A 12,725-nucleotide genomic window follows, 5' to 3' on the forward strand; every position below is an offset into this window, starting at 1 on the left:
AGTTGACATAGAGAGATAAAAGTTTTCATTCAGCATGATAAGACATACCTTGGATCTCTTATAAGGAATAAAATTATTTTTTGGTTTTGCAGGTATGGAGCGGTGGCAGCTGGAACATTATGTGCTCTGACTACCCTGTCTCAGCAACTGGAGAATGAAAATGCTGTTGATGTTTTCCAGGTGGCAAAAATGATCAATCTGATGAGGCCTGGAGTATTTACAGACATTGTAAGTTTGGAGCTGGGAAAAATCATTGTGGTTTACAAAGAAACCATTCAACAAAAAATAAGAACAATTGAAATCCTTGCATAGGTTTTGTGCACAGTCCTAAGTTCTTTTTCATATTGATTCAAATATATTATTTTTAAAATTATGTTCTGTGTGCTCTTCAGAGTTACTTCACGTGAGATGGGTGGCTGTAAAAATATGATACATAAGTGTTTTTCTCCTGCTTTTCTTGTGGGATTTCGCCATGTGCTGTTGTCTAGTCATATGCACAGCTGAATTGTGAAATTGTGCCTTTTTTCCATTAATGGATTCAAGAGTCACTTTACATAGTGGGCAGCAAATAAATTTAATAGTACATAAATGTAATTATTATTACTTAAATATAATTATTTAAGCATAATTTATTCTCCCATAATTTATTCTCAAGGCTCTTCTTCTTTTCTACTGATAGAAGTTCTGTCTTATAAGATCATTGGATTCTATCCTAAGAGCCATTTCTCAGCAATATGTATAACTTTAGGGACTTTGTAGGGCAGGGGTGTAAAACTCAATTTCATTGAGGGCTGCATCAGGGCTGTGTTTGACCTCAGGGGGCCAGGGTGGGCGTGGCCACTCAACATCATTCATCTTGGGGGTGCCTGTGATGGCCCGAGTGCTCTGCCAGCGAAAATGGAGCTCAGGAGAGCCATGTGCGGCCCTCCCAAGCTTTTTGCCATTTTTGCTGTCAGAGACACTGCGGGTTGGTCCTTTGCTGTTCCTAAGGTGGTCCCGTGGGCCACATCTAAGTACCACATGGGTCGGATCCCGCCTGCAGGGCTTGAGTTTGACACCCCTACTATAGGGTGAACATGCCCTCTATTTCATATTATTCTGCAGAGGTTTTTTATTGGAGACTTCATGCATGCAAGCAAGCAGTTTTGTCTGATGGCAAGACAATACATGCCCTAATTAATGATTGAGAGTGAAGAAAATTGTGATGCATTACAATATAGTTTTATGGAAATTATTTTAAAAAATGAAAGACAAACTGTTGCCCCATTTTGAGAAGTGAACGTTACACCATAATGTAAAGCTTACTCAGTTGTGTGAAAAGTAAAAAAAAAATAAAAATCTTTGGGCTCCAACTGGAATCTTAACAGGCAAAACTGAATCACCTGGAAAATCCAATCTGGACATTAAATAGAACATAGCAACATGGACACTTCTACTGGCCCCTCGGGTGGCACATGTGATACTGCAATGATTGCCTGTTTGCTTCTGGATCCAGTTCAATTGGTCATTACAGATAGTCCTCGACTTACAATAGTTCATGTGGTGACCATTTGAAGTTACACCAGCACTGAAAAAAGTCACGTATAACTGTTTTTCATACTTGCCACCATTGCAGCATCCCCATGGTCACGTGATCAAACTTTAGACGCTTGGCAACTAACTCATATTTATGACGATTGCAGTGTCCCGGGTGGGAGGTGTCACATGATCCCCTTTTGTGACCTTCTGACAAGCAAAGTCAACTGAGAAGCCAGATAGACTTAACAACCATGTTACTAACTTAACAACTGCAGTGATTCAATTAACAATTGTGGCAAGAAAGGTCTTAACCTGGGTAAAATTCACTTAACTGTTTAACTGAGCAACATAAAGTTTGGGCTCATTTGTGCTCATTAAGTCGAGCACCACCTGTACCTTTAAAGACCTTTAAAGGAAGGGCACAAGGTATCTGAGCAGCCGTCTCACCCTGACATGAGTAGCCCACCCTACTCACTTCAGTGGAAGCGGCCTATTTTGGATCCCATCTGCCAAATCACGTTGGTTCTTGAGATCCAGGAAAATTTCTGCTGTGGCCCCCACCCTCTGGAATATTCTCCCGTTGGAAGTGAAGATTCCTGGCCTTCCAGAAGAGCCTGGAAACTTTGTTCTGCTACCTGGCCTGGAGCCCCAATGGGGCGTGTACTTTGGGGGTAGCTGATAGGGTAGAGAAGATCCCCACCCCCAAGTTGCCCATTGTCTTGGTTTTTAGCGTTCCAATTTAATTCTTCCAATTCTGTCTTGCATTACCTTTGTATTGTATTATATTATGATACAGAGTTGCTGTATCAATAAGGTCTGGCATAAAAATTTAATAAATAAATAAATAAATAAAACATTCTGCTTGCTTAAATCTGAGGTAGTTTTAACACTTTTTGATCTTTTTGTTCCAGGACCAGTACCAATTTCTTTACAAAGCAATGCTAAGCCTGATCAGCACTAAAGAAAATGGAAATGGCCCCATGACAATGGACAAAAATGGTGTTGTTATGGCCAGTGAAGAATCAGATCCGGCAGAAAGTATGGAATCTCTTGTCTAAAAGGAATACTTAAAGGCACTTAATTTGTGGAATTTCTGAAGACTGAACTTTTTGAGGCCTTTTTTGCCAGACTCTAGGTTATACAATAACCCAATTACTTTTTTACACTGATAAAAAGTTTTGATATTTATTTTTGCCATTTTACGTCTTAATGGTATCCTACTGAGCATTTGCACCTCTGTTTATTTCACACAGTGAAACACAATTTATCTAGTTTGCACTATATGATCAGTGTTAACTGCCTATTGAGATAATACAAAAGAAAACAAACAAATCCTGATGACATTCCATGACAACAGACACACTACTTATTAGTTGAAATACCATGATGTTTAATTAATTCTCATAAGCCTTGGCTTTATAATCTTGGATGCTAGGCCAGAGAAATATTTTTGAGTCACATAAAAAAATGCTGTACCCTTGACCTATTCCAATATTCATTGTTCAATTTGCATACTGTTATAGTTCTTTTGTTTTCCAGTAACATGGATGAGTAGTGTTCTTCATTTTCTCTCAAACTAGTGATCGCTAGATAAATTTTGGGAAGCTACTGAAATTCAGTTTAACAGCTGCTCTGCATTGTCTGGAATTCCTCTTTTGACTTCATAAAGTTCAGTGAAGTGTTTTCTATGAAACACATAAAATTATATTCCCAAAATGCAAAGCAACTCAGATTTGTGATTCAGTTTCAGATCTCGAATTTATACTTTCATTAATCCCCAGGTGTTTTTAATCACATTCTCATTTCAAGAAAATATTTTGATCATATTTCCACTATGGACAATTTAATTACAGTGCAACAATGTTCAATCAGATCATTTTATTCCAAAAGTATTTAGCAATATTTCCAATTCATATACAATTCACATTTACATGTATAGTTCCTTAAGTTTCTGGAACGGAACCACTGTCTTTACAGTATGTTATATGATGGAGAAAAGAATTTCTTAATTTCATAGCTGTTAGATGCCGTTTTTACAGGTGTGTAATTTTCATACTCTAGTGCTAAAACGTACTGATCCATATTACTGGTGAAGCGATCTAATAAAAAAACTACCTATAAGATTACACTCTTCCTCTTTTTTTAACACAACTGATTAGTATGTACTTCCCAATTTAATAATTTCATTTTTCGATACTCTACATAATATTCTACAAAATAATCCTATATGTCTTACTCAAAAGTAAATTACACTGAATCAATGTATATAGGATTGCAACCTTAATATGTTTCACTCCCTTTGAAAAAAAAATCTACTCATTATCTTTTAACATTTAATTTTTTGTTCCAAATTACTTTAAAAAATTGTGCTTTCCAAACGTCCCTTTACATGGCTTTTATGAGACAAATTCATGGAGAATCCATGGCTACTCAGTAGGAAGGCTACATATTATCTCCAGTATCAGAGGCAACAGGCTTCTCAGTTTCAGTTACTGGAGGAAATGATGGGGACAATACTATATTTTGCTTATATTCTGCTTCAGGACGTGACATTGGTACTGGTGGAAGAGATAGCCTTTGATCTTTATCAGTACTGCTTTTCCTATGTTTTTACATTGCACAAATGAGAAATGAACTAGCTTCTAGTGAAATACGATCTTTTTATATAAGCTGAAGATGTAGAGTAACTCAGTAGATATGACAGCATTCGTTTTCATAGCTAAAGAAAGTCTCCTTTGCACTTTTGATTGCTACTCCTGAGAACACCTCAAACATCAAAGAACAGACAAGTAGATGTTTTCACGAAAGCCATTAGATACCACCTAATGGCTATCTGGATTAGCTCAATCAAAAAGCAGTTTGTGTGTTCTATGAATGGGTGAGGTTTATTTATCTCTGTTTCCGATTCAAACTAGATAAAATAACGTGCCAGCATATGAAAGTAACAAGGTATGAAAATGGCGGACTGTAACAAACCAAAGTGAAGTTGCCTCATCTAAATGTTCTCTCTTGAGCTGTCAGGGTAGAAGTGGCTGCACTTATGGAAAAGGAATCCAAAATTAGTCAAAACAATTGGTAAAAGTAGATAAAAACTGGACTGTACACAAGAAATGGGTTGTCAGATATTCCTCCATTTAAGGCAGGAGTTCCTAGCCCATAAAAGGAATCACAGAATCAGTTATAACTTAGCATTTTCCTAGGTATTTGACTGGCATATAGTTATTATTTTCCCTATTGTATGAATTCCAATTCTAAAATGGTATATTCCAAACATTTATTAACTCAGTAAGAACAAGATCATTGTATATCCTATATCTTCATTTCTTCATTAACAAAACATACTTTGAATAGTTCCTCTAAAGCATACTGAAAATTCTGTAATTTTCATGTTCCAAAACATAGTCAGTCTAGTGTTAATTGCATTAAACAGCTCCAACCATTGCTATAAAAATTATAACATAGAATCTATTATGCAATATGCGGGGTCCTTGCAGTCCTTGCTCTTCTTGTTATACATGTTTGCAGAATAAAACTACTTTCTTTGAAAAATGTTAACGTAAATAAATATAATTAGAATATTCACTATTCAAAATAAAATGCGCACATTCTTAGCAGATATAAAGGCCCATCCCCATTGATAAAATAGAACTTTGCGACCTTATATCCAATGAAAGAAGACAATCCCCTTTTTAAAGATTTCTAATACTGAACAAATCAGTTTTTACGTAAACCACCATTTTTTAAACATTTCACAACTAAATCTCAAGGAACTGGATGACTTTAATTCTTAATTAAATTGTGGCTACTGCCTTAGATATATAAACACACATGCACACACAGTAATATTCTCTCCACCAATCAAATCTAAATACTATATGTATAAAAGCAAAACTATTTCTTAAAATATATTGTCCTTAACTGTATTTTAAAAATAGGAAGATTTAATAAAGCAAGGAAAATATCCAGCAAAGTGAGAGCTACGCTAACATTATGGCATGTAAGTGCAATCATAAAAATAAGTGATGGATACTGCTGTCCATTTAAATTTGCTATTCAAATTATTAATGTGGGGTTAAAGAAAATGCCTAAAATTTGCTAAATTCCATTGTGAACCTTTCTTTGATACTGAGATAAATGAATTTCATAACGTTATAAGAACCATACACATATCACACTAAAAGCCATTTGATGGCTACAATCTTCTCAATTAAAAAAACGCACAGTCTCAGTTCTACTGCATTTTCATAAATTGTACTTAAGTATTAGTATCCTAATACTTTTTTATGCCATTTTATGTCCCAACCCTATTTTTTAAGGGCCTAAAGACATGGGTGTGGCAATCAGCTTGGGGCCCCAGTAGGGGATCAAGGCAGTGGAGGTGATTTATTGAGTATCTCCTCCCCACCACTGCCCTGCCGTCCCCATGTGTCTTAAGCTTTGATTTTAACATTTTTGTTTTAACTGAATATAATTGTAAGTCCCCCAGAATTACCCTATGGTAAGATGGACAGCCAATAAATTTTATAAATAAATAAAGAGGCACACCACACATCAAGGACATCAAGGACTGCAGTGCAACTACCATTAATGAACATTGTTCAGAAAATTACAACTATTAAACACAATCACAATTTCAATTGCTTCCCACTCAAATTATGTCAAAAAAATATTGGTTCCACAGGTAAAAAACGTGTTTTTGATTTTTCTATTTTCAGTTGAACTTTTGATTTTTGATGGAATGAATGTGCTCTACACTTCAATCACTATTTCCTAACAGTAAATCTAAATGTGGATCGTAAACTCTGTATCTACTGTAGCCAGATGATTTTCAAAATCAATGCCGTTTGCTTTTTTATAATATTTTTTATTAAAATTCACAAATATAAAAATAATGCAAAGTAAGAACATGAAAAATAAAAAGTGCAGAGAAAAGAAAAAATAGAGTAAAAAAATAAAAAGTATACATAAAGAAATGACTCTCCCCTCCCTCCATACAAGGTCAGGTAGCTTCAGTAATTTATTGCCTTTTCTGATATTTCAATAAAAGCTCTCCTCTTCCCTACCTCATCTCTTATGAAAAGACAATTATCAAATCTTGTCATTCAGTCCCAATCAGCAAAAGTCAATTAAGAGCTACCAGGGATAAATAAAATATATATTTTAACCATAATGGAATAAGTAACAGTACTCCATGATGTCATGCTATCCACATGACCGTGGAAATGTCTTCGGACAGCACTGGCTCAACAGCCTTGAGATGGAGATGAGCACCGTCCCCAATAGTTGGCAACAAATAGAGGAGTAAAATCCGCAGGGACTTCTTTACCTTTTTAATCAAATAAGTCAATTTTACATTCTTTTAACATGGTAACTTATCATTTTCTCTAAAAATATGACAAAAGAAATCTTTTCTCATCTCTTCTCTGTTATCTATAAACAAATCTTTAAAGCTTTGTCATTTGGTCCTATTAAAAACAAATCCATTAACCTGAAACAATGTATATTTTAAACTTGATCAAATAAATCTTATATTTCTTCCATTTATTTTTTTAAAATCTTGATTTTTTTAATCCCTTCAAATGATGTCCCTCCAACTGATTTCTTATAATTTCTTTGTCTCCTCAGAAACTCCTTCATTAGTATAATTTGTCTCTTTTGTAAATCCAAGATAAGAAAGTTACCCAAAAACTTTGAAAGTTATCCAGAAAGTTATCACTTTTCAGATTTAGTCATATGTCCCATTTAATTAAAGATATCAGCCAGTTTCATTTGTAAATTCAGTTTGGCATCTTTTTCCATATTATTCTTGCAGTCCAGCATTTGTAAATCCACTTCAGATCCACATTCAAATCAGCACTCAGCCTCTATTTTGTCCAATAAAATCTGTTCCTCTTCAATAGCCCCTTTAAAATCCATTTTTATAATGGCAATCTTAAGAGTAATTTCTGAGTGCATTGTTCCCAATTAACCTTGAATCCTACATTCAAATAATATTGCTCCATTATTTTAATAATTCTTTTCTCCTTTCATTGTAATCTTTAATTCTCTCTGGTTCCTTCTAGTCAGCTTCCAAAGTCTCCTCTTATCAGGTGTTTTGTTTTATTCCCCTAATCAATAAGATTTTCCCACACTAGGATTTCTTAGACTGAGTTTCAAACACTTCATATACTTTTTATAAACTTTTAAACAATCCATAGGAAATTATTTCAATTCCATCCGGTCTTTTAATCTTATAACTTTCGAAAATCAATATTATACAGTAATCATATTTTTGCTGTTTATTCAAAAAAAAATTTTTTTAAGAATTTAAAAATTCTTTTTAAAGTCCTTAATCTTTCACATAACCTCATTTATAAAGGATGAAGAAACTCACCCAGTTTAATGAAACTTGTCTTGTGAAGGTTCTTAACATCAAAAAGCCATTAATAAACCAAATTAAGGCATTTAAGAGAGGGAGTAACAGAATAACAATTTGGAAGGGACCTTGGAGGTCTTCTAGTCCTGCAAATCCAGTGTCCATTTAAAGGCACTGAACCATGGCAAAAGCAAACTGATTTTCCCCCAGTACTAAAATACACCTAAAACTGATGACTTATGCTGTCCTCAGGAGTCATCGTATGGAGCACATGTAAGCAATCCTGGCCTCTCCTTGCTCTGGAGAGGAATTCTGAGGAGCCAATCCATTCACCAGCTTCTCTTTCTGCCATGGCTGTCAGCTCTATTTTCCATGGAGCTGTCATCAGTCTGCTATTGCTTCCCCAGGAGTCCAAAATAAATATAATTTGAACTGGGTTTTCAGTACTCATGTAGAATCTGGTCCACAGATGTGTAACCCCATTTAACATGTAATAAGCTTCCACTTAATATTCATTCATTTTCTTTATCATTAAGCTTAACATTGCAAGCAAAGAGATTAACAATAACAGAAGAGGTGCTGTTCAAGATTAAATGTAAGAATGAACTCCACAAAATAATTTCACTGTGATATGAAAAACTGCACTACTGGGGTTACATTTCTCATTTTGTTTTAAAAGAGAGTAACATAAGCTCCAAAACAAAGACCTAGAGCAGTAATAGAAGAAAAATAGTGAGTGCCTAATTCAATTAACATTTATATTTTTGTTATGTAAATAGCAGCATAAAAGCCTGAGGAGGCTCAGAACCATGAAGGCATACAAAAAGTTATTCTGCAAATGTCAGACCCACCATTAAAATGGGAGTTTGGGAAAGCATTTTTTTTTCCAGAATTATGGTAGAGCATATAGTAGAAACAACTGCTACCATCTCATTTTTCTTGAGTACCAGTTATGCATGCTTCTTATTAGGTATTTATGTGACAAAAATATACACATTAGTTGTATTCGCATAATTAATAATTGGAGTCAATGGAGCAGATTGATTAAAATTTGACTCCCATTAGGTTCAATTTACTTTAAGCACAACCAACTTCTGGATTTTGTGGCTGCTTCCAGATAAATGCTTAACAGGGTTTAGTCCTTTACTGTTCATGTTACAATTATACTCTGCCTTGCTCTTCAGGATAGGTCTTCTACCTGTTTATGAAAAGATTATTGTAGAACTGCTCATTGATATAAGCTATAAATGTAAATGAACAAATAAGTAGCCTCACAATTCTTATATTGCTACTCATCCTTCCTGCTAGACTCAAGTTCTATTCACTTGTGGGTAAAAATGAGTTCTAAATGCTGATTAACTTGTAAGCCTGAGTGCTTTATTCAAAAGAACTGGATCTCTGGGTGTTACAAAAGTCATCTGGAATTAAGAAAACATAGTTATAACATAGATAGTATCAAACACAAGACATTTTTATGCAGTTGGATACTCACCCCAAGGTCCAGAGTTCTCTACTAAATTCCAGTATATTGAAATATCTGAAGCTCATTCGCATTGTACAGTCTTTATCTCAAATATATGGTTTATTTTGTATTGTTGAATCAAGTTAATGTTAGTAGCCCGTTGTATTAATTCATCAATCATTCATAATGCTTTTTTTTATTCTTAATCAGCTCAGAATATAAACATAATCACTAAGATATATATAGGAGGAAAAGTATTCAAATCTATTCTAATTGGGATTATAATGCGAAGAGCAAAACTTGTTTCCCAATGCTTCTAAACGATTTCTTTAAGCTGAAGAAGACTGATTGGAAAGTACCAAACTATTCTCCCTTTCCTTTTTCATGACACAGCACAATGATTTGCTATAAATGCCTGTTTTCTTATAAAGTGCTATTCTTTTTTAAAATAGAGCTATTCGTTTTACCAAAGAAGCTTAATACAAATCCCTAGCAAAAATAATAGTCCAATTATAGGAGGGGGAGGGGACAGGAAATGTTATGAAATGAATGAATTAGCAGCCATGCTTTCAAAATTTATTTTCTTCTCCTACCCATTCCCATTATTGATGCTTATGACAGTGAATTTTATATCAACTGGAAATGCATTTCTTTTTGGTTGCAGGTGTAATTCTCTACTCTGGCTCATGTATCGTTTGAGTTTTCTCTTTTGGTTGCCATTATAAACAATACCAGCTACACCCAACAGTGTAGGGCAGGCATACAAAGGGTGGGGGGGACACACACACAAAGAAAGACAAACCACAATAAAAATACTTGGCCTCAGACATTATAGTTTTAGCTATTTGACTGTTTTTAGTATTTTTGTTAGATATTTGAAACGGAACCCTTTTCTACAGAGGATAATTAATTTCAAGAAAAAGTGTCTTGAGTTTTGAGAATAAACATGTCTCCAAAAAAGGAGATAATCAATTTTATAAAATGTCACAACTCTCCAACATTTGGGGTGGTGACTTTTTTGTTGTTGTTAAACCTTTGAAACTAGCAAGCAGCCATTGTTTCTAAAGAACTAAGTGTTCATCTCTAGCCATCCTTTTCATTTCACTCATTTTTAAATAACAGAAATCATTACAACTGTAAATATTTTGTTGCTTAAATAAGCATCTTCTGGGAACTTTGTATCAATGGTATATAATCATAGAATTTTATATTTTCATATAAAGCTAATTTTTTTCTAGTTTCAACTTCATTTCTTTCCTTTTGTGGTGGATATGTGACAACATCTTTTATGTGTACTAAAGTAGTGAAATGCCATCACATTCCAAAAACGATTCAACACAGGTTATTTCTTTGGAACAGTGATTGTTGATGCTGGATTTTCTTTAATTTCCATTGTCAGTGTGTGCAATAGGAATTAGACTTAACCAGTCACTGGATAAGTTTATCTCTTTGACCCATTGGGGAAATGTGGTATTTGGTTTTAGGGGAATTCTTAATTTTGTTTTTGTTTTCTTTTTTGTAACTTGAAGAATTTCCATTTTGTTATGTTTAAAAGTATATTAAATCATTCTATTATAGTGTTATTTAATATGTAAATTGTATTGCTATACATAAAATAAAGTATGGTTTTTGATGTATTTATAATAGTTGATTGATCATTTCAATATAGGTGCACAGATGCTGTGTAAATTAAAATTGATTCTAATATAACAAAATGGTCAACATATAGAATTAGTCTCTTGGGCATGGATGCAAGTGAAGCCACCATGAATCAACTGTTGGGTCGTTTGCTGTGTTTTTTGAAACATTTGAAAATAAATTATTTATATATAGTGCATATAAATTAAAAACTATCCTTCCTAACTTAGAATGAGGAAGCTGCCTTTTCCAGGTCCGCTAGAAAGTCAGATTCCATCTGTTATTCCTTGCAAAAGACATCTTATTGACTGAAACTTGTTTTCGGTTCTTAAAGAGATAAATCTATTTAAATGATTCACTTCTGCAGTGCACATTCAAATTAGACTAGAACAAGAATGGAAAACATTCTGTAATGTTAACTGGTGAGAAACAGTGCTCAGGGAGGCAAAAAACATGTGGCCCGCCCATTCCTTCTCTCACTTCCAAGCTGACCTCCATTTTTACTTCTTCAAAAGTTAGAAAACCTCCCACTATAAAGATTCCAGGATTAGATATGAGAATTCTTTGCCAACCTTTATTAAGTTATCTTTCTGTAGTCTATCCTAATTTTCAAGAACTTAATTAATATGTCCTTTAACTCTCAAGTTCTTTAGGGTGACTACCGCAATCATCACTCTGTCTTATCTCAAACACATATCTATAGCATAACTCAAGATAAGTGCTAAAGTAAATTACAGAACAAACTTTGGAAAGCAGATATAACTTGTCCAAGATCTGGAGTAAATCAAAAAAGTAAAATGAACTTTTTAAATGCATGAATTCATTAATCTATTGGTCTTATTTTTATACACATTGCCACAATTCTATAAACATATTGCTAACACTAAACAAATAGCACTTTGTATATAATATTGTAATTTGCTATAAGAAATGTATAAACTATAAACTCACACTTTTGAGTTCATTCGAGTGACCTCATACCATTTTCACTTTCTCCCGTAGTCCTTTCAATCGTCTTAGAATAATATAAAACAAATAATAAACAATGAAGGAAATATATAATAGCACCATAGAGTGCCAGTGATGAATTAAGATTCCTTGTAATAGTGACTAAATTGGGTTGATAAACAATGATTGTTTTAAAAAATAGTATTATATAAGACCAGGTAAAATAGCATTTAATGCTACAGAATACTATATATTGATGAAGGTTGTTAAAATAATTCAATAGCTGTATCTGCTAATCTATATTACTACAGATGATGAGCTCAGATCCAGCTAAAGTCCACATAAATCCAATATTCCTAAATACAGTTATGAATCTTTATTTAAAGAAAAAAAGAAAAAGATACAGCCAGTTCCCTGTGATGCATTTCAAGATAGGGTGAAATATTTATCCATAGAAACTCTTTACATCAGCAATATCATTGATGATAGTTTGTAGATTTTTCTATATATTTATTGACAATTTCAACAATACTTGATAACCTCAAAATACATTTGTGAAAAACAAATCCCAAAGAATTGAACCATTAAACATCTGATTAAATGACCTATCACTAGTATTTTATATGGAATTAGGAAAAAAATTGATACCCTGTTTCCCTGAAAATAAGACATCCCCTGATAATAAGTCCAATCGGGCTTTTAAGAGCATGCGCTAAAATAAGCCTCCCCTCAAAAATAAGCCCTCCCGAAAATAAGGCCAAGCACTTATTTTGGGGTTCAAAAAATATAAGACAGGTCTTATTT

The 12,725-nt window shown here is 33.8% G+C and overlaps 1 protein-coding gene across 4 annotated transcripts in view; it reads left to right on the forward strand.

Annotated features, from left to right (window-relative positions):
• The window catches only part of PTPRG (protein tyrosine phosphatase receptor type G), a 783,870-nt gene extending 772,904 nt beyond the window's left edge, over window positions 1-10,966 (forward strand). For all 4 annotated transcript variants that reach the window (XM_058166065.1, XM_058166066.1, XM_058166067.1 and 1 more), the window contains 2 exons: window positions 93-228; window positions 2,430-10,966. In XM_058166065.1, coding sequence (XP_058022048.1) covers window positions 93-228; window positions 2,430-2,576 — 283 coding nt within the window. In that variant the 3' untranslated portion in view covers window positions 2,577-10,966. The remainder of the gene's footprint in view (window positions 1-92; window positions 229-2,429) is intronic.
• Window positions 10,967-12,725: the final 1,759 nt, after the last annotated feature.

The sequence above is a fragment of the Ahaetulla prasina genome, chromosome 2 (genome assembly GCF_028640845.1).
Source record: "Ahaetulla prasina isolate Xishuangbanna chromosome 2, ASM2864084v1, whole genome shotgun sequence".
Taxonomy (NCBI): domain Eukaryota; kingdom Metazoa; phylum Chordata; class Lepidosauria; order Squamata; family Colubridae; genus Ahaetulla; species Ahaetulla prasina.